Source organism: Schistocerca serialis, chromosome 11 (genome assembly GCF_023864345.2).
Source record: "Schistocerca serialis cubense isolate TAMUIC-IGC-003099 chromosome 11, iqSchSeri2.2, whole genome shotgun sequence".
Classification (NCBI taxonomy): Eukaryota; Metazoa; Arthropoda; class Insecta; order Orthoptera; family Acrididae; genus Schistocerca; species Schistocerca serialis.
Window position 1 is genome coordinate 188,692,395 of NC_064648.1, and position 25,696 is coordinate 188,718,090.

Here is a 25,696-nt window from a genome sequence, read left to right on the forward strand (position 1 = left end):
TGAGGCCCGCCGGCAGACAAACAGAGTGCACGTTGGAATTCTTTGCAGCCCTGTACGCTGCTTCCGTAAGGGGCTCCATTACCCGCCTAACGTTGGAGCTCCCAATAACCAGCAAGCCTTTGCCCCCGTGTGCCTGCTCGGGCCCTGCTGAAGGAGCAGCCACCTGCCCACTGACTGGACGAACGGGCGAGGCCAGCCTCCACATTGGCCCTCCGCCTAGAGAGACGCGAATGCGTTGCAGTCCGCCACTCGCCCTGAGGTGAGTCCTTTGCTTTTTCGCAGTACCTGCCATTTCTCAGTACTTCTGTCAAGATTTTGGACACCAGGGGTAAACGGGACTGGGTGTGTTGCCGTGTTGCTTGTACCACATAAACAGGGAAGTGGAGCCGCCGCCGTTCATTTAGGACACACGTCTAATAACAGATGTGACTGTAGTTTGCTGCCGCACATGTGCGCACATGATCAGCACATCCGCATGTCTGCACACTCATTTCCACTTTGACCTTTTTAATACATGACACATGGTCGTGTGACTGTTTTCATTTCTGAAGAAGTCCAAAGTACGATACATGTGAATGTGATGCTTTCAGTTTATCTTGTTCTCATCGTGACAGCTGGTTAGTCCAAAGACTGTGTTTATGCATACATTTTCTGGGAATTACCTTTTATTTTGAGTAAAGAGGTCCACGGGACAGTTTTAGATTATGCTCCGGTAGCGCCGAAAATAAGCTGTTGCGATCCCGCAGTTGCTATACTCAAATTCCTATGTTTCATGCTGTCCATCCACCCTACACTTTTCGTCAAACTCTTCTTCCGCGCCCTTTATAATGTTGTTGGATGGCAAACCTCGCTCCACCAGCACTGCTTAAATTATTCATTTCTTAGGTGCGTTATGCATTATCACCGAATGACCGCCAACCCGGGCGTCCGCCTATATTCCGCCAAGCGTCAGCAGCTCGTGGTCTTGCCGTAGTGTTCTCGGTTCCCGCGCTCGGAGTCCCGGGTTTGATTTTCGGCGAGGTCAGGGATTTTCTCTGCTTCGAGACGATGTTGTGTGTCCATCATCATTGGCGTCAACTAAAAAGGATTTGCAGTACGGCGGCCGAACTCCCATGCGTGGGGCCTCCCGCCCAACAATGCCAAATGATCATATCATTTCATTCCGCCATGTCACTAGAAAGCCAGCACACTATCTACAAAATCACGAAACCAGCACCATACTTGAATAGTGACACATTACTGATTGTGAGCACATTCAGACATTAATCACAAATTCACGTGGTAGTAATGCAGAAGCCGAGTTGACTTTTCCGTTAATTCCCCGTGTAATGCAGCCCACAGACCTTTGTCGCTACCTCAGCGAATGATTGTTGCCGCTAGCGCCGAGGAAAGTTGGAATTTTGAACTCTCCCGCAAGGACCAAAGACACTCTAAAGTTAGTACATACTCACAGCACTGCGTAGGACGAAGTTCGAACATAATGTATGAGGTAGGACTGGCAGCTTGCATTACCAAATACAATTTTTTCTTCTGTTTGACACAGTTGCACTCAAAGATTTTGATTTGTGGGGACAATTTCTACATAACACTGTCCATCTCAAACACGTGCCTGCAAACAATTTATAGCTGTTAATGTTATCTTCACAAAATTTTTCATTCCAGAAAAATTAGACATTTCCCATTAGTGTAAATAACATTGGACTCTGTCGTTGCAAATACTAATGTACAAAGCAATTAGGGCACGCGTATATAATAGCAATAACTGGTATTTTTATATTTGTACGGATTAGTAACGCTTATTCAGGTTCCAGTAACGTTACTAAGACAACTGGTGTAAGTTTCACCTAAACGTACTTGTTGTACAATATACTGAATACGACATTGCAGAGCCCGTGTTACTCCGAATCACAGTGCGAAGTTCTGCTGCATATGCTTGCGTCTCCAGTGGAACAGGCACTACGGCGGCTACAGCGTGTGCTCGTACATCTGTACAGGTGAGGCATTTTACCTGGAAGTCGTTTGCCTGATGTCGGCGAGTAAATACGATATTGCGACCGGTCGCGATAAGCGGGAAACACGGCTTCGAGTCCCGGTCCGACACAAACTTTCACTGTCGTCATTCCACTGTACATCTGTTGGTTGTCCGTATTCGCGACTGCGGAAGCGTTTCTCGTATTTCATAGCACCTCTAGTCGCCGCTTCGCCCGTTCCTTCGGAGGTGCACAGGAACTTTGCTTCGTAATTCTGAATACCACAGGCACTGTAATAACGCAAGTAAATTCAATGTTAGTGCGTATCTGTAAAGATAAGATTGTGGTGGTAACTCTGTCATTGACGCAAACTTCCGATTACCCTTCCAAGAAAAAAAGTCAAATATAAATACAACGCATCGAAAGAAGCAGAGCAATGGGCAATTCCGTTGAGTTTTTAGTACTCAAAGCGACATCAGTGAACCCCTGTATCGTAGATCGTATCTCTGCGTAGCAACGTAAACAGAGATCGCAGTTTGGTTCGCACTGCTAAATAATTTAAAAATATACTTGGATACGGACAGTTGTACTTTGGGCGGTGTCCATTATCGTTCATAGCCTTTCGACAAGCAATTACACAAAAGTTTCGTTTGTCTGGGACCAGAATAGCAGAATAGCGGCTCTTGCGGCCGTCCTGAGCGGGCGCGCTGTGGCGCCTCTGTTTGGGTTTTACGACTTTACGTTCAGTCTCCGCGTTACAGTGTTGTGTAAAACTGATTCTGGTGATGCAGCATTTTAGTTTCCTTGTTTTCCCGAGCTGTTAACTGCTGACATGGCAACCACGTTTCCCAGAAAGCTTACCCCAAGATTTGGATTTGACAAAGCAGGCCGTAATGTTCAGCCAAGTTAACTGGAAACTCGTGACTGGATCGTTGACGTTATTGGCGTTACTTCGGACCAGACGCACACTGCTTATTATAACTTGGAGCAATACTGCTTTTTTGTGAAGCTGCTTTCCTCGTTGGTGCTGGAACGGATTTTGCAGAAATTTGAAGGAAAAGCCGAATTCCGCCATCGCGATAATTCGGTGAGTAGAGTTACCATTTCAAATGCTGATGTTGATTATAAACAAGTCAGAGAATTTAATTTCCCCCCTGAGGTAGAAAACTGCTACTTAAGAGACGTATTATCTAAATAAGGTGACATCAGGCAAATTTGTAATGAACGATGGTCAAGCCAGCATAGATTTGTTCTGTCGATATGCATGTCAAACAGAACATTCCATCTCATATTTTGGTTTGTGGCTACAAAGCGCACGTTATATACAATGGACAGACTTTGATTTTTCACATATGAAAGTGGGCAACTCCGGCAAAACTGTCCAAAAAAAGTGTTTGTATTGCAGAATAATTTACTACAGCGTAAAAGGTTATCACTGGCTGATCTTGTGACCGAAAATGAATGACGGGCGGTCACCTTTCCAGCATTACGGGAAATGTGGACGAAAGGCCACAAAACACTCTTGAAGCATTTCCACCTTTACTCAGGAAAGACACTGCAGACAATCCGGCTGGAAAAAGTAGTATAGCCACTAACAAGAGACGTCGAACTTTTAACGGCAGTAGCACAGATGAAGAAGATACCAGCCTGTCGCTGAAAGCTGTAGGTGACGTTCAGAAAACAGTACTGGGAACTACTGTTTCAGACAATATTGTCAGCATAGATTCAAACTCTTGAGTCAAGTGCATCAGTAGACAAATCGAACCCGCCACCATCACCGGAACAGGTCAAAGTGACACCACAGCCCCACTCTGTAGCGCTGGGCGCGCCGGTAGATGGCAATGCGCCCGTCTCGGTGACGCCACAGCCCCGCGCTGCAGTAGCCGTACGTCGACCAGCGCAGACAGATTCACTCGCAGATGCAACTGAAAGCAAACGTGACGAGGTAGCGAGTGATTGTCAACAACAGGCGACGTCACAGCCCAAATCCCAAGGCGAAGAAGCGGTGTTTTACAGCAATAACACACAAACAGCAAACGAAAGTGATCATAGAAGTGACGGGGCGTTGGAAGAACGTTCGCAAACTGCGTCTGCGCCGCCTTTGGCAGACGAGACGAGATGGTGGCACACGACTGCCCCTCAGATCCACCGACACCGCCCTCAGTGGTTCAAATGGTTCAAATGGCTCTGAGCACTATGGGACTCAACTGCTGAGGTCATTAGTCCCCTAGAACTTAGAACTAGTTAAACCTAACTAACCTAAGGACAACACACACATCCATGCCCGAGGCAGGATTCGAACCTGCGACCGTAGCGGTCTCGCGGTTCCAGACTGCAACGCCAGAACCGCGCGGCCACTTCGGCCGGCGCCCTCAGTGGAAAACTGCTCAGGGGGTGGGCGGAGCAGACATTCGGTGAAGGCCAGAGTCAATGCAAATCGCAAGAAAAGTATAAAGAAAGGTTCTAATGCAAACCGGGACGGTGGTCTCCAGATTCTCAGGAAGTATCCGGCATGGAGTGGCATCAAATGATAGACTAGCGGGAAAAGAGGTCACTCCCCTAAGTTTGTCATATATGATTACCACGCTAAACATTAATAGGATACAGTCGGATGTTAAAATAGCTGCTCTGAAACAGTTTCTGTATGAGTCAGCGACGGATATTGCTCTCCTACAGGAAGTGGTATTCCCACAATTAAATTTGTCCAGTTACGTCGATTTTTACAATATTTCCACTGAAACGAGTGTTGCACGGCCATTTTAGTTAGAGAAGCATCCCCGTACATGCTGTTGTTGTGGTCTTCAGTCCTGAGACTGGTTTGATGCAGCTCTCCATGCTACTCTATCCTGTGCAAGCTTTTTCATCTCCCAGTACCTACTGCAACCTACATCCTTCTGAATCTGCTTAGTGTATTCATCTCTTGGTCTCCCTCTACGATTTTTACCCTCCACGCTGCCCTCCAATACTAAATTGGTGATCCCTTGATGCCTCAGAACATGTCCTACCAACCGATCCCTTCTTCTAGTCAAGTTGTGCCACAAACTCCTCTTCTCCCCAATCCTCTTCAATACTTCCTCATTAGTTATGTGATCTACCCATCTAATCTTCAGCATTCTTCTGTAGCACCACATTTCGAAAGCTTCTACTCTCTTCTTGTTCAAACTATTTATCGTCCATGTTTCACTTCCATACATGGCTACACTCCATACGAATACTTTCAGAAATGACTTCCCGACACTTATATCAATACTGGATGTTAACAAATTTCTCTTCTTCAGAAACGCTTTCCTTGCCATTGCCAGCCTACATTTTATATCCTCTCTACTTCGACCATCATCAGTTATTTTGCTCCCCAAATAGCAAAACTCCTTTACTACTTTTAAGTGTCTCATTTCCTAATCTAATTCCCTCAGCATCACCTGACTTGATTCGACTACACTCCATTATCCTCGTTTTGCTTTTGTTGATGCTCATCTTATATCGTCCCTTCAAGACACTGTCCCTTCCGTTCAACTGCTCTTCCAAGTCCTTTGCTGTCTCTGACAGAATTACAATGTCATCGGCGAACCTCAAAGTTTTTACTTCTTTTCCATGAATTTTAATACCTACTCCGAATTTTTCTTTTGTTTCCTTTACTGCTTGCTCAATATACAGATTGAACAACATTGGGGAGAGGCTACAACCCTGTCTTACTCCCTTCCCAACCACTGCTTCCCTTTCATGTCCCTCGACATCATGTCGAGGGACATGTCCCTGTCCCCGTACATAACGTTGATAAATTAGAATCGGGGTGAGGTATTCGAATAAACGCAGCAGGAGTCACTATAGTCAGTTTATATGCTTCTTCTGGCAGCAGTAATAAAGCTGCAAGAGCCACATTCTTTAATCAAAGCGTAACTTCTTTACTGAGGAAAAACCGCCTCCAACTTAATAGGAGGAAATTTTAATTGTGTATTGAGTCGAAAGGATCAAATCCACAACTTCACTTACTCAAGAGACTTAAGACGTCTCGTTGTTGAAAAAAATAAACAACCTACGGCCGATTTCGCTTTTAAATTCGGATTATAAAATTATAGCTCGAGAAATTAACAAGCACTTTACACCATGCACCGCTGACATCATAGACCAACAGCGGATTTGTGCTTTCAGAAGGACGATTTTACAAACTGCGGCTTTGTATCGCGATGTCATTGCGCTAGCGCAGGCAAGTAACATAAAATGTGGACTGCTTTTCATAGACTTCCATAACGCGCTTTTCATAGACTTCCATAACGCGTTTGATCAAATTAATCACAAATACCTGATAGAGACAATGCGTCGAATGGACTTCCTGCCAAAAACCATCGACATCCTCAAGAACGTGGCTATGGGTGTTACTGCACAAATCTCCGTTAGCTGTCAACTGACACAACTAATTGAAATAAAAAGGGGTGTTACCCAAGGAAGCCCCTTATCCATGCTCCTGTTCGTTATATCGCTGGAACCTCCCCTGAGACAGCCACAGCACAGGCTGACAGGCATTACCATGACCGTGGTAGGCGCTTACGCTGACGATGCAGGCGTAATCATCAGAGACCAAACAGATGTGACGCAACTAGAGATGGTACTTGCAAAATACTGTTCCGCATCAGGTGCCGAGGGTAAATGAAAACAAAAGTAAATTTCTAAATATAAAGCGGCTTGCTAACTTGCGCATTGAGTGGGTGAACCATGTTAATGAATGCAAAGCTCTTGGAATAGCATTGACAACTCCCCTTTTAAAAATGATTGCAATAATTTGACGGGAGCTGGCAAGAAAAATCAAGGGAGCTTTGATTGAAAACTGTCAACGTAGTATAGACCAGTTCCAGAGAATACTGTTTATCAACACGTATATTTTATCCAAGGCCTACTACATAGCACAGGTTCTCCCCATCCCATCAATGGTGGAGAAGGCGATCATGTCCACCTTAGCAAAGTTCTTGTGGAAAGGGGAATTGTTTCGAGTGCCGGTGAAGACAGCAGTTTTGGATCCAAGCAATGGAGGAATGGGTCTGACATAAAGTATAAAGCGATGGCATTGTATGTTAAACGAACATGGGGCATAATGTGTAATGATCCAGGGTGCACTACAGCAAAACTATACGACATTGTCAGGCCAGAAAGTATAGATCATCATCATCATCATTTAAGACTGATTATGCCTTTCAGCGTTCAGTCTGGAGCATAGCCCCCCTTATACAGTTCCTCCATGATCCCCTATTCAGTGCCAACATTGGTGCCTCTTCTGATGTTAAACCTATTACTTCAAAATCATTCTTAACCGAATCCAGGTACCTTCTCCTCGGTCTGCCCCGACTCCTCCTACCCTCTACTGCTGAACCCATGAGTCTCTTTGGTAACCTTGCTTCTCCCATGCGTGTAACATGACCCCACCATCTAAGCCTGTTCGCCCTGACTGCTACATCTATAGAGTTCATTCCCAGTTTTTCTTTGATTTCCTCATTGTGGACACCCTCCTGCCATTGTTCCCATCTACTAGTACCTGCAATCATCCTAGCTACTTTCACATCCGTAACCTCAACCTTGTTGATAAGGTAACCCGAATCCACCCAGCTTTCGCTCCCATACAACAAAGTTGGCCGAAAGATTGAACGGTGCACAGATAACTTAGTCTCGGTACTGACTTCCTTCTTGCAGAAGAGAGTAGATCTTAGCTGAGCGCTCACTGCATTAGCTTTGCTACACGTCGCTTCCAGTTCTTTCACTATGTTGCCATCCTGTGAGAATATGTATCCTAAGTACTTGAAACCGTCCACCTGTTCTAACTTTGTTCCTCCTATTTGGCACTCAATCCGTTTATATTTCTTTCCCACTGACATTACTTTCGTTTTGGAGATGCTAATCTTCATACCATAGTCCTTACATTTCTGATCTAGCTCTGAAATATTACTTTGCAAACTTTCAATCGAATCTGCCATCACAACTAAGTCATCCGCATATGCAAGACTGTTTGTGTTCACATATCTTAATCTCACCCAGCCAGTCTATTGTTTTCAACATATGATCCATAAATAATATGAACAACAGTGGAGACAGGTTGCAGCCTTGTCTTACCCCTGAAACTACTCTGAACCATGAACTCAATTTACCGTCAACTCTAACTGCTGCCTGACTATCCATGTAAAGACCTTTAATTGCTTGCAAAAGTTTGCCTCCTATTCCATAATCTTGTAGAACAGACAATAACTTCCTCCTAGGAACCCGGTCATATGCCTTTTCTAGATCTATAAAGGATAGATACAATTCCCTGTTCCACTCATAACACTTCTCCATTATTTGCCGTAAGCTAAAGATCTGGTCCTGACAACCTCTGAGGCCTAAACACACACTGATTTTCATCCAATTGGTCCTCAACTAATACTCGCACTTTCCTTTCAACAATACCTGAGAAGATTTTACCCACAACGCTGATTAAAGAGATACCTCTGTAGTTGTTACAATATTTTCTGTTTCCATGTTTAAAGATTGGTGTGATTACTGCTTTTGTCCAGTCTGATGGAACCTGTCCCAACTCCCAGGCCATTTCAATTATCCTGTGTAGCCATTTAAGACCTGACATTCCACTGTATTTGATGAGTTCCGACTTAATTTCATCCATCCCAACCGCTTTATTGCACTGCAATCTATGGACCATTTTTTCCACTTCCTCAAATGTGATCCTATTTCCGTCATCATTCCTTTCCCATTCTACCTCGAAATCTGAAACATTACTAATCGCATTTGAGCAACTCTTCAAAATATTCCCTCCATCTGCCCAAGGCATCCACAGGATTCACCAGCAGTTTTCCTGACCTGTCCAAAATACTTGTCATTTCCTTCTTACCTCCCTTTCGAAGACTGCTAATTACACTCCAGAATGGTTTTCCAGCATCTTGACCCATAGTCTCCAACCTCTTTCCAAAGTCTTCCCACGATTTCTTCTTGGATGCTGCAATTATGTTTGGCTTTGTTTCTTTCTTCAACATAATTTTCTCTGTCTACCTATGTTCTGGTATGTAGCCATTTTTGATACGCCTTCTTTTTCCTTTTACAGGCTGCCTTGACTGTATCATTCCACCAAGCTACATTTACACACTACTTTTCCAAGACATTCTTTAGCCACTTCTAGTACTGTGTCCCTGTACCTTGTCCATTCCTTTTCCAATGACTGTAATTGACTACATTCAACTAACTGGTACCTTTCTGAGATCGCTGTTATGTACTTTTGCTTGATTTCCTTATCCTGAAGTTTCTCCACTCTTATCCTCCTACATATGGACCTGACCTCCTGCACTTTCGGCCTCACAATCCCAATTTCACTGCAGATTAAATAATGATCAGTGTCATCAAAGAATCCCCTGAATACACGTGTGTCCCTCACAGCCTTCCTGAATTCGTGATCTGTTATTATATAGTCAATGACAGATCTGGTTCCCCTGCCTTCCCAAGTATACCGGTGAATGTTCTTATGTTTAAAAAAGGAGTTTGTGATTACTAAGCCCATACTGGCACAGAAATCCGAGAGTTGTTTCCCGTTCCTGTTGGCCTCCATATCCTCTCCAAATTTACCCATAACCTTTTCATACCCTTCTGTTCGGTTTCCAATCCTAGCGTTAGAATCACCCATGAGCAGAACACTGTCCTTGTCCTTTACTCTAACAATTACATCACTGAGTGCCTCATAAAAACTATCCATCTTATCTTGATCTGCCCCTTCACAACGCGAATATACCGACACAATCCTAATTTTCTTGCTAGACACTGTCAAATCTATCCACATCAGTCGTTCGTTTACATACCTTATTGCAACTACGCTGGGTTCCATTTCTTTCCTGATGTAAAGCCCTACACCCCATTGTGCTATTCCTGCTTTGACTCCTGAAAGGTTGACCTTGTATTCTCCCACTTCCTCTTCTTTCTCACCCCTTACCCGAATGTCACTAACAGCTAAAACGTCCAGCCCCATCTTACTTGCAGCCTCTGCCAGCTCTACCTTCTTCCCAGAGTAGCCCCCATTGATATTAATAGCTCCCCATCTCATTACCATTTGTTTGCCGAGTCGTATCTTAGGAGTCCCTGGTTTGTCAATTAGAGGTGGGACTCCGTCACCTCCAAAGGTCCGAGGCATTTTGGTCTGATTGTTGCCAGCATCATATTTAAAGTACCAGGGAAGCAGGTTGCTAGCCTTACTTGCCCCGAGTCCCATTGGGTTTTACCGCTAACGGCTGAGGGACTAACCGGTGGATTTGGTAGTCTTTTCCGTATGAGCACAAAGGTGACCACGACTCAGAATATGTCCGAGACGCCCAGCCTTATTCCAAAGTAACTGGTATCCCGACTGTCGGGACCACTTACTTGGCCACTCGTACGTTGCCTGTGGTTCATGAACTAGGACATGACTACAGGAACCCACACCATGAACCACTTAAGCCGCCGATAAATATACAAAAAATAGGTTTTAAGCTAAAACACATTAGGGAGTATAATCTGTAACTAAGTTATCTCAGCAAAAAGCTTTTAAACTCCAAAAAAGTTACAGCAAAGGCGATTTTAGCTGAAAGATGGAAACATGAAAATATGGAAAATGAATTCGAGAAAATACTGAAATATCAGAATCACAATAAGAAATGTGGTAACATGCTCCGAATTGTTTTCAAAAGAATGGGTATTGGATAGAAACTGGATTCCTAGTAGAGAGGGAATGGGTTGAGTTCACGTTCCCAACCTCACCTGCAAGTCGCACATGAAAAATAAATCAGTAGTACAGCAGATACAAGAATATGACGGCAAACATCTGGTGTCTGATACGAAGGAAGATCTTGAACTCCCCAAGGATGCGTTTAGAAGGCTGGAACTGACAAACATAACAAGGCAGTGAAGGACTTTGCGATGTCGCTGTTCGGGACTGCTCCTCTGTCCACGTAATTTACTCTGGAAGGAACACACGTCAAGGATTTGCTGAATGATTAATTTGGGTCTGGGAAATGATGAGGAACCTCAGGCTGCAGAAGAAGAAAATGTGCGTGCTGAACTGCCGCCAGCTGAAGGTGCGGATTTGTGCTACTGCTAAAGACTGAATATGATTCCTCATTCTTTGAATGTTGTAATTTATGACTGCAATTATCTGTCACCTCATTTGTCATTTCTTTCTTTTTGTCCAACAACACAAATCATGGCAGTGGGTTTTCCATTTTCCATTGTAAAGTATGTGAGGAGAAACATTGGTTTTTTATCAGAATAACAAAGTCGATTGGGAAAAATTCAATTTTTATACATATAATAATTATAAACTAGAACTGCAGTGACAATTATCGTAAAAACAAAGCAATTTTCGCGACATCTTGCGAAACAAATGAAAACGGGCGTTTGCAATAAATCCGTAGAAAAACATGCCCCATTAACATTTACGAAAATGTTCCTGATAATTTTGAGGCAAACCAGTCATACTGAATCATGTCTCGGAATATTGGTGACGATGATTGATGGAGAATTATAGAATGAATTTTGATGCAATCTTCCCGGGAATTATTTCACGATTCTCCTGTTACAATGCGCTGCAGTTGTGCAAGCGCTTTACGAAATTTTTAACTTGCCTGTAAACGTAAACATCACAAGGTTGCACCAAAGAAATGCATTTTTGAGGTATGACTTCTAGAGACCAAGTTGGCATATTTTCGTCATCTTGAAAAATTGCATCATATGTCTCCGGAATCGTTTGAACTCCCCAAGTCAATGAGAAGTAAATATTTACTCTCCCCGACGAAAGATTTTATATATTTGCGGAGAAAATCCATGTATAAAACTGTTGTTCCTTTCCCGGACTGCGATGATGTTACGATGACGTTCGTATAAGTATTGCCATAGCCATCTATTAATTAGTGAATACGAGGTCCGAAATGACCGGTCGCTTCTTGTAAGCATATGAAGACATGTGGGAGCAGTTTTCCGGATAATGTTATTGAATATTGTGCGGTGTACGAATGCGTCACTTCATTCAAATCCGACTTTTTCACGAAAACTGTTTTACTTACTTTTTCAGTGAGATTGATATTGGTATCCTAAAACAATAGTATTTTTAATATTAAACAATATTCGAATGTGTATGTAAATATCTTTTTCTATAATTAAATTTGAATTGATGTATTTTACATCGGTAAAAACATTTTGTACGCACAAAACATGTATTTACCTGTTGGGTCAGTATGTATCGCATAATCCTCGTCGTGGTATTGAGGGATTAACCGGCACGTCTGCCGACGAAAGGCCTCCGCAGACGCCTGGATGGCCTCCATTGACGCCGCCTCTTTTTTCGAAACCAGTTTCGTGAGCTTGCGTTGTGAAATTCTGTGCTTCTGTTTAAATGCCGTGACCTATCGATCAGACGCCTTGAATTTGAAATCGACGAATTGTGCAGCCGCAGCCAATGTCCATTGCCTTAAATTTTTTGTCGCAACTTGCTGATATTGCTGTCTTGCTTCCACAAAATTCACGACTTTGTGGGCAAAGGGAATCATGTCACTTTTAAATCTTTTCGGTGACGGTTTATATTCGTCTGGAGACGAATCATTTTGTGGCACTTCGAAATGTCGGTCGTTCTCCTCACATTCTTCACAATCCTCTTGAGCGTGAATTAATTCCTCTTCAGTTATGAATGTTTTTGCACCCAAAAGTTCCAGTGTATTATTATAAAGTTCTCCGGCCAATAACATAGCATCGTGAGAGATTTCTTCCGAAGATGTCGATGCAATTAAAATATTTTCCGTCGACAGCTTTTCATAATACATCACTGCGCCCTTCAATCGTAATTTTGATAGGTCCCTATGAACGGATTCTTCAGGAATTTCTTCTCCTATTCCAGATGAGCCAGCAACTTCTTCAGTCGACGTGTTTAACCGCGGATCGGAATAACACGTCGAAATTTGAAACGGGCATGTCTGTTCACGACGAAGTCGAAAAACAAACTGCCGTTTACTTCTCACGGCTCGCGCACAGTCCTATGCCCAGATGGCCGTTACAATCCCAAGGGGGCCCTTACAAAGCCCCTCTAAACCTCGAAACCCCATGAAACGAAATAGAATAACGAGCACGAATATTTTTCAGAATGAAAACTTTACATTCTTGAGCTAAAATAGTGTAAGTTTGAGAAACTTTTTGAATAATTGGTGGAATAACAAAAGAAAAAATCAGAAGAAAAAGAACCCAAGGCCTCTGGCATAAGAGTCCGAGCCCTAACCATTTTTTAAAATTGGTCATAACATTCCACAGTAGTACATAATTATCAACTAACATTTAAAAGTAATAAAACAAACGAAAATTAATTACAGGTTCCTTGACATTTTAGAAGAAATCAAGGCCTAAACCAGATAGTGATGTTCGTCACTTGATCGTATTTGGTTTTCAAAGATCAAATTGTCTCTCGTTTCTTCATGTTCTGAATCGCATAATCGAAAATGGAGTTCACATGACGCTTCTTCTGAGGAAGTTGGCGTATGTATCATAGTAATTATTTATGCGTAGTAGCTTGTGATGCTGATCGGAGATTAACGTCCAACAATCTCCTTTGCTCCTTTCTTTACTGGACAGCAGGTAAAATACCGCGTGTCCCTTCAACCAGTTGACGGCATTTTTCTTTGAGGTGGGGTATAATTCTTTTTCCGGGTATAAAAGGCACGTTGGCGTTATCAAATACGGCGGTTTTCTCTGCATAGTTGCTAATTTTTTTCTGATTGACAACCATATATTATCTGCATTTCCACAGACAAATTGATGTTCATCTCTGTCAATCAGGTTGCAAGTGGTACGCGAAAGGGAATAAGCCAGATGAATGGAATGTAGTCTGGAGTTCGTAGAAAATTTCCTATTCACAAAATAATACCACAATGACTAGGCGAAACGGCGGCTCGGCACTGGACCAACATTTTATACTCATAAGGCACCTGAGAAACTTTGGATCGATTTTTCTCGGGATTTTCCGAGTAGTGCGTTCTAATATTTTAACCACGTGAGGTGTTAGGGGTCCACGCAAAATTTCGGACAAATCCCCGACCCCGTGGTCGTGCCGTCTCCTTGTGAGTTGTGGTGGGGAGGTGGCTGACCTCCACGTGACCTGCGTTTACGTTTAGTGATTGTGCTGTCTCCTCTTCGTTTATTGCTCTCACGTCAAACGAAAACAAAATTGATTTCTGTGGCCGCGAGCTATCAAGCGAAGTAAAATACACTGATGAGAGTACAGTAGACTAAAATATGTTGTTAGTTTCAGATTTTATTTTATTTCCACCTTCCTGACAGTCGGGCCTTAATCGCCTTGCAGAACAATACTTATTTGGCTTTTATTAATCTTCCTCGCTGAGGCAGTGAAGTTATTTTTTTAAATCCACATTATTGGTTAGTTTCAGCTGTTTGCTGCATCTCAAAAGTGCACGTTTTCATCCAACCAATTATTATGTTACTAGCACCTGCAAACACGATTTAAGTTTTGACAGAAACTTGTCCAGTTTTTAGGTATAATCTACCCTGGTTGCTTACATGCTTCAGTACTCTCCCCATAAAATTCAGCAGGAATGCAATTATGCGAGACGAAATGCAATTTCGAAACCAAAGACGAGAGTATGTTCGATATCTGGTCTTTGGGTTTACACAAATTTGTGAATAGACCCGAAATATTATGAGCCTAGAATCGCAAATGGAGAGACATCCTGCAGAAATCTGCGCACTATACCGTGTTGCCCGTTCGTGGTTGGTTGGTTGGTTGGTTGGTTGGTTGGTTGGTTGGTTGGTTGGTTGGTTGGTTGGTTGGTTGGTTGGTTCGTTGGTTTTGGGGAAGGAGACCAGACAGCGTGGTCATCGGTCTCATCGGATTAGGGAAGGAAGTGGCCGTGCCCTTTCAGAGGAACCATCCCGGCATTAGCCTGGAGTGATTTAGGGAAATCACGGAAAACCTAAATCAGGATGGCCGGACGCGAGATTGAACCGTCGTCCTCCCGAATGCGAGTCCAGTGTCTAGCCACTGCGCCACCCCGCTCGGTGCCCGTTCGTGCAGCTGCCCCTTGACGTGATCTCATTTCGGCGATAACAGAACCAAGTCAGCAGCACGCCTTAGGTAGCCAAGGTGGCCAGTGACTGTCGATGTGGACCAACAGAGAAACGTTTCCAACAGGTTGTAATCGACCTCCATGGAATCGGAATTTTCCATTAGTGTGCAAAGGCCTACATAAAGACACAGTCATGAACCAATGCTCTGTCCAGACGGGTGTTCATTTGGAATGATTCTTGTGATGGTCGGGGCTAGGTTCTCACATAAGGCAATCAATTTAAGAAGTACAAACAGCACATCTTCACCTCTGGTGACGGCATTCGAAAAATGTAGTGTTGCACTGTGGTTGCAAACGGACATAAGAGACGTCACTTTGCTACTTGTTGCGCGAGAGTCCTTATAGGTTGGGCCATGGCGGAGGCCTAATCATGCCAGGTTGAAAGCCAGTCACCAGTAAGCTTTCTTACGCGAGAGTGTTTTTTGATGAATGTGCCACTCATCGTGCAAGATCACTGGGCAGCTGATTCTTATTTTATTTCGGCATGAGATGTGGAAAATATCGGTGCTGGACTGAGATTCGAACTCGGATCTCCCTTTTCGTCACGTCTGATGATGGCTTTGTGTTGATACTTTCCACCGTTCGCCGCGCGGTCTGCGCGGCTGCCCCCGTCGGAGGTTCGAGTCCTCCCTCTGGGATGGGCGTGTGTGTCGTCCTTAGCGTAAGTTAGTTTTAAGTTAGATGATGTGGCGGAGGGTACCGTGAGTACCTCTATCTGTTCTCCCTTCTATTCCAGTCTCGTATTGTTCGTGGAAAGAAGGATTGTCGGTATGCCTCTGTGTGCGCTCTAATCTCTCTGATTTTATACTCACCGTCTCTTCACGAGACGTAGGATGGAGCAATATACTGTTTGACTCCTCGGTGAAGGTATGTTCTCGAAACTCCGACAAAAGTCCGTGCTGAACTACTGAGCGTCTCTCCTGCAGAGTCTTCCACTGGAGTGTACCTATCATTTCCGTAACGCTTTCGCGATTACTAAATGATCCTGTAACGAAGCGCGCTGCTCTCCGTTGGATCTTCTCTCTCTCTTCTATCAACCCTATCTGGTACGGATCCCACATTGCTCACCAGTATTCGAGCAGTGGGCGAACAAGCGTACTGTAACCTACTTCCTTTGTTTTCGGAATGCGTTTCCTTAGGATTCATCCAATGAATCTGTCTGGCATCTGCTTTACCGACGATCAACTTTATATGATCATTCCATTTTAAATCACTCCTAATGCGTACTCCCAGATAATTTATGGAATTAACTGCTTCCAGTTCCTGAGCTGCTATATTGTAGCTAAATAATATGGGATCTTTCTTTCTGTGTATTAGCAGCACATTACACTTGTCTACATTGAGATTCAATTGCCATTCCCTACACCATGCGTCAATTCGCTGCAGATCCTCCTGCATTTCAGTACAATTTTCCATCGTTCCAACCTCTCGACATACCACAGCATCATCCGCAAACAGCCTCAGTGAACTTCCGATGTCATCCACAAGGTCATTTATGTATATTGTGAACAGCAATGGTCCTATGACACTCCCCTGCGGCACACCTGAAATCACTCTTACTTCGGAAGACTTCTTTCCATTGAGAACGACATGCTGCGTTCTGTTATCTAGGAACTCTTCAGTCCAGTCACACAATTGGTCTGATAGTCCATATGCTCTTACTTTGTTCATTAAACGACTGTGAGGAACTGTATCGAACGCCTTGCGGATGTCAAGAAACACGGCATCTACCTGGGAACCCGTGTCTATGGCCCTCTGACTCTCGTGGACTTCTAGTTTCCAGAAAAGTCATTATACTCGAACATAATACGTGTTCCAAAATTCTACAACTGATCGACGTTAGGGATACTCGTCTATAGTTCTGCACATCTGTTGGACGTCCCTTCTTGAAAACCTGACCTGTGCCCTTTTCCAATCCTTTGGAACACTACGCTCTTCTAGAGACCTACGGTACACCGCTGCAAGAAGGGGGGCAAGTTCCTTCGCGTACTCTGTGTAAAATCGAACTGGTATCCCATCAGGTCCAGCGGCCTTTCCTCTTCTGAGCGATTTTAATTGTTTCTCTATCCCTCTGTCGTTTACTTCGATATCTACCATTTTGTCATCTGTGCGACAATCTAGAGAAGGAACTACAGTGCATTCTTCCTTTGTGAAACAGGTTTGGAAAAAGAGATTTAGTATTTCGGCCTTTAGTCTGTCATCCTCTGTTTCAGTACCATTTTGGGCCCAGAGTGTCTGGACATTTTGTTTTGATCCACCTACCGCTTTGACACAAGACCAAAATTTCTTAGGATTTTCTGCCAAGTCAGTACATAGAACTTTACTTTCGAATTCATTGAACGCCTCTCGCATGGCCCTCGTCACATTACATTTCGCTTCGCGTAATTTTTGTTTGTCTGCAAGGCGTTGGCTATGTTTGTGTTTGCTGTGAAGTTCCCTTTGTTTCCGCAGCAGTTTTCTAACTCGGTTGTTGTACCGCGGTGGCTCTTTCCCATTTGTTACGATCTTGCTTGGCACATACTCATCTAACGCATATTGTACGATGGTTTTGAACTTTGTCCACTGATCCTCAACACTGTCTGTACTTAAATCAAAACTTTTGTGTTGAGCTATTAGGTACTCTGAAATCTGCTTTTTGTCACTTTTGCTAAACAGAGAAATCTTTCTACCTTTTTTAATATTTCTATTTACGGCTGAAATCATCGATGCAGTAACCAGTTTATGGTAGTTGATTCCCTGTTCTGCGTTAACTGTTTCAAATAGTTCGGGTCTGTTTGTCACCAGAAGGTCTAATGTTATCGCCACGAGTCGGTTCTCTGTTTAACTGCTCAAGGTACTTTTCAGATAAAGCACTTAAAAATTTTCACTGGATTCTTTGTCCCTGCCACCCGTTATGAACGTTTGAGTCTCCCAGTCTATATGTGGCAAATTAAAATCTCCACCCAGAACTGTAACATGGTGGGGAAATCTACTCGAAATATTTTCCAAATTATCCTTCAGGTGCTCAGCCACAACAGCTGCTGAGCCAGGGTGCCTATAGAGACATCTAATTACCATGTCTGAGCCTGCATTAACCGTGACCTTCACCCAAATCATTTCACATTTCGGATCTCCGTCAATTTCCTTCGATACTATTGCACTTCTTATCGCTATAAACACGCCTCCCCCTTCACTGTCCAGCCTGTCTCTGCGGTATACATTCCAATCTGAGTTTAGAATTTCATTACTGTTTACATCTGGTTTCAGCCAACTTTCTGTCCCTAGTACTATGTGGGCATTGTGACAGTTTATTAATGAGAGCATTTCTGGGACCTTTCTATAGACGCTCCTGCAGTTTACTAATAGCTTATTAATATTGTTATTGCCCATTGCGTTTTGCCTACTACTACCTTGTCGCGTCTCAAGAAGGGTCTTGTCGGGCCTAGGGAGGGAATTCTCTAACCTAAAAAACCCACATGTGCACTCCACACATACTCCGCTACCCTTGTAGCCGCTTCCTGACGCCTGACCTATTCAGGGGGACCCTACGTTTCTCCACCCGATAGCGGAGGTCGAGAAATTTGCACCCCAGATCTCCGCAGAATCGTCTGAGCCTCTGGTTTAAGCCTTCCACTCGGCTCCAAACCAGAGGACCGCGATCGGTTCTGGGAACGACACTACAAATAGTTAGCTCAGATTCCACCCCGCGGGCGAGGCTTTCCGCCTTTACCAATTCCGCCAACCGCCTGTACGAACTGAGGACGACCTCTGAACCCAGACGGCAGGAGTCATTGGTGCCGACATGAGCAACAGTTTGCAGTCGGGTGCACCCAGTGCTCTCTATCGCCGCCGGCAGGGCCTCCTCCACATCTCGGGTGAGACCCCGCGGCAAGCAGACAGAGTGAACACTGGCGTTGTTCCCCGACCTTTCCGCTTTTTCCCGAAGCCTAACGTTGGAGCTCCCAACAACTAATAAACCCCTCCCCCCTGTGTGCCTGCTCGGACCTTGCTGAAGGAGCGGCCACATGTCCACTCACAGGCAGAGTGGGCGATGCCACACGGCCAGCCTCCACATTGACCCTCCGCCTCGTGCGCCGCGAACGCCGCTGAACCCGCCACTCCCCTTGGGGAGAGGGAGGCCCAACCGCGCCCGGTACCCACGAAGATGTCTCGACAGCAGGGACAGTGGGTGAAGCATGTAACACCTGGGGTGTACCAGACTCCCCACTGCCGCTACACTCCGAGGCAGAAGCCTGAAGACGGCTGACCGCGGCCATCAACACGCTCAGCTGTTCGCGAACAGTGGCCAGCTCCCCCTGCCTCTGTACACAGCAGTCACACATCCTATCCGTCCTAAGGAATCAATTTACTGTAGAGAGTTAATCAACTTTTAACTAGACTGCTAATCCAGTAAAGGCGGCTGATAGCTGACTAAACTGTGGTTACCAGACACTTCTTATAGAAAACAATGAAAAAAGCCCTACCTGTCTAAGGACTGTATTCAAAACACTAGCACTGCTGGCACTATGGCTGACTAAAGGGACACTCTGACTGTATTCAAAACAAACACGAAATCTATGGAACACTCGACAATTAAAGCTTCCTAAATGCAAAAACACACGAAAGAAGCAGTGACAAGTAAAAAAATACAGTTAATACTTAAATTAAGGTAGCTCGCTGCACAGCAGACGTGACGCAGACTGCAGTTACGACGACACTGACACTATGGCTCACTAAAGGGACTCTTGAGATCAGTTACTGCCCTGAATGGCGGTTACAGATAATGCATGAGGTGACTGGCCCGTATCGAACTACGGTGGGTAGAGGCAGATAAAGTATTCAAACTGTCCGTGAATATAGCGACATGGTAGCTGCGGCACATGTTGTCACGCTCGAGTGCGCCGTAATGTCGCTCGATTTCGGGAATGCTTTCGATAGGGAGAGTCACCAGTGGCTTCGTGAAACAATGGCCGTACTTGATTTTCTGCAATATTTTGTCAAGGTAATTGGTATAATGTTGAAGAACAGCAGTTTGCAAGTCATGATCAGTGAGTGGTCGGCTAACAAGGCAGCTCGCACTCAAGAGTTGTGTGCGACGAGAGGTGGTGCTGTGTGGAGGGCCTCGTTCGCCACTGGCGCTGAGGCCCTGCTAGCCGCTCTGCAGAAACAGCTACGAGGGCTGCACGCACACACACACACACATACCGCCAGAATATCGTGTGTAGGGCGTACACAGGTGACGTGGATGTAGTGATCGTTGGCGACAGCGACTGGGAGAAGGCACTGCAGGTCACCAGCAAATCCAAACTTGCATCAGGTTCAAAGCTAAGCAACACTAAACCACGCGAGACCTCAGTCCAAGTTCTGCCTCTGGACTACAGGTCTAACGTAAATCGTACTGCAGCTGCAAACTCTAAGAAAGGACTTGCCAGCGTGCCAGTTGGAGTCAAAGAAGATAGAGAAGACATGACGACATCCAAAGGCCACACTTTGCACATATGTACATGGTCTCTAAAGTCAACTGTGTGGCACAAGTTTTACCCATTCCACATGAAAGAGCAGCAAGATTTCTGTCAGCTTTGCGCCATTTTGTAACTCGTGGTAATATTTTTAAGATAAAGTTTGACACGTTGACCATCTCGGGCGGAAACGGGGGAATTAAATATCGCCGACTTTGGGAGAAAGTGAGAAACTATATTCGTGTGTAACACACACGAGATGCGGAAGAAGACACACACGCCCCTCACGCCGCACTTACCAGACGAAATTACTCCCACTGCTTCGAATCCACCCACAGATGTACGGCACGTCGCCAATGGCTTTTATCATTTTGAACAATTTTGATTCCAACTCAGTTATACTCAAACCAGAGTTGGCCGTCGAATATGGTAAAAGTCAAGAACATGTGCGTGGAATTAATGAGAAGCAAAAGCGGAAACGTGACTGTACAAAAGTAGCCGCACTACGGCTGGAGGGCCATCTGGACAAACATCGGCACCCCTCACCTACCAACAAGTGTGAAAACTACTCGGTAGAGGGCAGTAAACAGGAAAGTAGCAACCAAAGCGAAACTAGAGGCAGTCCACCTGGGTGGTCGGCAGCACGTGAGAGAATTACGACATGACAGCAGGCGAGGTTGGTACGCGCTCAAGTGAAGGACACCTGGTGAGTTATCGGACAATTGTTAGCCACAATAACACGAACTCTACTCCCAGTACCTTGCCTTCCAATTTTCTTGAATCGTAGCGACGTGCCGTGTGAATAAAGGAATGCTGTAAACTGGCTAAGAGGACAGACAACGCACCACCTGCCAGCAGAGGGAAGCGAGACGGGCGGACGCTGGGTGGGTCGCCGCACCCACGCCGGGCACGAGCGGGCCACGGGGCGGCGCGTGCGTCGCGGAGGCGGGAAACTGCGAGAGGAACTTCGCAACATGTTTCAGTACATACAGTTACGTGAAACAGTGTGCAAACTGAATAGAAAAAGGCGTAACGCAAGAACATCGTAATGTATCGTCCTTAAGCTCTTTTGTGTTAAACGGTGTTTCTTACTGACTTATTTATTTTTAAGGAAACAGAAATCTAATTTGAAATACATAGGTCAGAAGCACTCTATTTTGTGTTGAAGGAATCTCGGAGGAAAAGCTGGTCCTCACGACAGAACACGTGGTACTTTTTAGGACACTTTATTTCACTTCGTTCCGTATGTCGAAACTCCTTTTAGCCAGAAGCGACTGCGCTGATTTCTGCTGTTCTGCGTTACATTCATCGTCACCCGCTGTATCAGGAATCGCAGCACGGAGCTTCCAGCGCGTGCAGTGGTCAGTGATGGCAGAAGACCAGCTTTCCAAACGAGCCTCGGGAACTGAGGCATTGGGCGAGTTACAAGATGTTGAGAAATAAATCGGAAAGCAAACCATCGTGAACACAGCTTGGAAGGCGTCGCTCTCAGCTGAGTTAGTTTGTGTGCAGACACGGTCTTTCAGATGAAGTGCTAAAAATAAAAAAAATTAGAAATAAAAAAAATAAAAAATAATGCGCGAAAATAGCGCAGCGACTCGGTGACAGGTATGGGGGAGGCGTCGTGGCCAGACCTCGGAATGGTTAAAAAATTGAATGAAAGAAAAGGGGTTAAGGGCGCGAGTTTCTAGTCTGCGTGTACTGGATTCGAATACCGCAACTCGCATGAATTTTAATTCGTGGTAGTAGTTGCTAGTTAGGAAAAAGTTGAAATGATTCTTGTTACATATGCTGAAGGTCTGGGTTCGTTTCTCACATCCGGCAATCATTTATACCAAGCATAAGCAGCATCTCTCCCACCTCTGGTAGCCTGGAGGAGAGTCGCTACAGGTTGGGCCCTGACAGAGGCGGAAGTCACGCCGGGTCGAAACTCTGTCACCAGTCACCTTTCTTAAGCGATATTTTTTTTAAATCAATGAGCCAATTGCTGTACAAGGCCGCAGCGCACTTGACTCTTACTGTATTCGAGCCTGAGACGTGGAAAATATTGACGATGGACTGGAATTCGAACTCGGATCTCCCTTTTCGTCACGTTTGATCACTTTCAGATGATGCATTTCCACTGCTTCATTGTCTCCACTTGTCTGCAAAGTCATAAAGACGTTCACAAGAGACACATCCCTGGGTTCGAATCCTGGCATGTCACTTTAAGTTGCAACATGAGCTCAGCAAAATACATGTGAGAAATTATTCTGATTTTACCGATTCTCTGGGCTTTGTTAACAATAATGGTGGTACTGGTTTCGAGTCCCAAGTCAGACGGGCAGCTTTTCGTCCCTTTCGTGTCCCTTTCAAACATGCCACTCCTAGCTACTGGTGAAAGAGAGTAGTACAGTCGAGGTATCTTTGTATGTAGTCAACAACTGTGTGTCCAGGGTTCGATTGCTAGTCAGCAGAATATTTTCATAATCGTATTTACAATACAGAAATGCGCACATTTCGCTGCTAACGAAGTAAGTCATTATATAACGTCTACACGTGACTAGAGGTCCGTGTCGATAGGTGTTGGTTTCGAATGCCCATAACACAAAACACTTTCGTCTCCTGGTTTCAGTTTGTCATCTCATTGCTGGTTAAAAATGACGGTTTCTGGCGTTTCATTCTGCTTAGTTAACCATCCGATTAAGTGCTGCGTTCGAATCTCCGGGAAGCAAAACTTTATGGCAGATCATTTCAAGTTTCAACTTGGACACTCTTTGTTACTTGTGACTGAAACCATACTTGAGATATTTCGTCTTTACTTGCTGGATTGCATTCCCAGATAGTAGCGAAGTGAGAAAACTTTCGTCGTGTCATTTAAAGGAGGATGCTGCTTTCTGAGGTTTCATTTATTACAATAAATTTGAATATGTAAGCGTAATGGCTGTGTATTGTACTATAACACGATTCCTGGTATTTGCATTATCGAAGTGTCAGTTTGCATGTAAACCGATGATCACACAGAGCAGTTTTCTCTTGTGGGCTCATGTAGTGAACATTTTGTACAGGCAAAGACTGCATAGAACAACAACAACAAAGAATGAAAGAAAATTTCCGTTAACACAATTAATTAATGAAGTCCCCAGCAAGTATAAAATCTACGAAGCCAACAAAGCACAAGTGTAGCTGTTCTGTGTGTGGAAGTGTGATTCAACGTACACATCTGGCACAGTTCTTCTTCAATAAGACAAGAAATTTTAAATGTCATTTATACTGAAGTAGCCTAATTAAAGAAAATAGAAATACTATAATTACGCAAGAAAACCAGAATTACACTCTAATACAAGAAGACAAGCCAGATGCTTTGTTGACTGAACCTGTAATGACGCATTATTCAAGACATTGAAATAATGAGAAAAAAAGCGAGTTTTGTTACCTTCATATATATTGATGAAAAGCACTCTAATCATTACAATATCTCCATTAGAACAACATCTGCTGTCTAGCCCATCAAGCAACTGCATAAAACATGGAACAAGCACTCCCTACTAAAACATCTCAACACCGACTCGCTACTACCACACCTCAACAAGCACACTCCACCACGACCTCTCGACAAGAACTCTTTACTACGACATCTCAGCAAGCACTGACTACTGCCACATCTCGACAAGAACTGCCAGTGGAGGCGGCGGAATAAAACTCTTTGGTGCAATCTCTGGCGCTGTGGCTCAGTGTAGCCACCTTTCAACTTGCAGGAATGAGTGTGACAAAATGTGGTCATGAAATTCTTTCAGAGGTTGTATAATGCTATTTGTAATGGACGATGAATGAAGATTTTCTAATGCGGGAGATGGAACAGATTTGCTGTAATTTAATACATCCACACAACTGCGCACTGTTTTGTACTGTGGGAGGGGGAATACGGTAGGTTTGTTTCAGAACAGATTTGTATTCGCAGCAGTTGTTTCCTCGTGTGGCTGTTTTCCCCATTCTGTGTGTTGTGTGTTTGTAGCAGAGAGTGGCAGTTTGTGTGTTTTGTGCAGGAGCCTCTCTGCAGGGGAGAGGGGCAGGAGGCTGGTCCAGGCGGCTGAGGAGGGGCCAGTGGGGCAGCTGAGGGCGCTGATCGCCGCAGGGGCCGACGTGGGGGCGAGGGACGAGTGGAGGGGGTGGACCGCCCTGCACTGGGCAGCAGACAGGGCAGACGTCGAGGCGGCGAGGCTGCTGGTGGGGGCGGGTGCGGCGGTGGACGCCAGGGGTGACGGTGGGTGGACGCCGCTGCATCACGCGGCAGCCAATGGCCGCGCAGAAGTGGCGGCTGCGCTGCTCGTCGCGGGGGCCGACAGGGGGGCCACAACTCGTGGTGGGGAGACAGCGCTGGACTTCGCCAGGCAGTACAACCACAGGCGGCTGGTGGAGATGCTGTCATGAGGCAGGCAGTCCAGCGAACTCTGTGCAAAAAAAACAGGAACTGAAAGAGTTTGTAGGAGAGCAATATTCATAATTTTTTAAATAAAGATCCAAAAAACTCAATCCCATTGTGACTCACTAATTGCAGGCCTCCTCAAGTAACATACAGCACACACATACTCTAAGGAACGTTGTAGCAAAACCCGGACAACTCCAGATAACAGCAAAATAATTCAGGTAACAACGGACAATCCTTCTGTCAACAAGAATGTCTCGAGTACACTTCCAGAGTAAACATGGCAAAAGTCAACAGTTCATTGTGAACAAACACAACTGCTCTATAATATCTTATCGCTGAAAAGTATTTCATACCAGTCAGCAAGGTGCTGCATCAGACTATTCTAATTTGCAACATACCGAGATTAATGCTATATCAGTTGTATCACAAGAATTCTCGCTCCTGATACCAGACTCAATTTACTTCTCCATATTCAGCAAACATTCTACTCTACCGTACCTGTTGTGTTTAATAACAATGACATAGTAGTAGCGGTATTCACACCACATAATGCGACCATCATCTGGAACCATACAGTCAGTCTACATTGAACTAAACACAATCAGACCACAACATGACACGCATACAAAATGTGAAGGAAATCCTCTCTATCTGGTACTGTTGTCTCTACTTGACGTAAAAGATTGCAACGAGCAAAGTAATTCTAGTTGTATTGGAGACAGAACACCGGGGCCCGAGTTTCAGCACACGAAAGCAATTTCGCAACGA

At 44.7% G+C, this 25,696-nt stretch overlaps 1 protein-coding gene across 2 annotated transcripts in view; it reads left to right on the plus strand.

Annotated features, from left to right (window-relative positions):
• LOC126426720 (ankyrin repeat domain-containing protein 65-like) overlaps positions 1-25,032 on the plus strand; it is a 128,014-nt gene extending 102,982 nt beyond the window's left edge. For both annotated transcript variants that reach the window (XM_050088641.1, XM_050088642.1), the window contains exon 4: positions 24,546-25,032. In XM_050088641.1, coding sequence (XP_049944598.1) covers positions 24,546-24,930 — 385 coding nt within the window. In that variant the 3' untranslated portion in view covers positions 24,931-25,032. The remainder of the gene's footprint in view (positions 1-24,545) is intronic.
• The last annotated feature ends 664 nt before the right edge of the window (positions 25,033-25,696 follow it).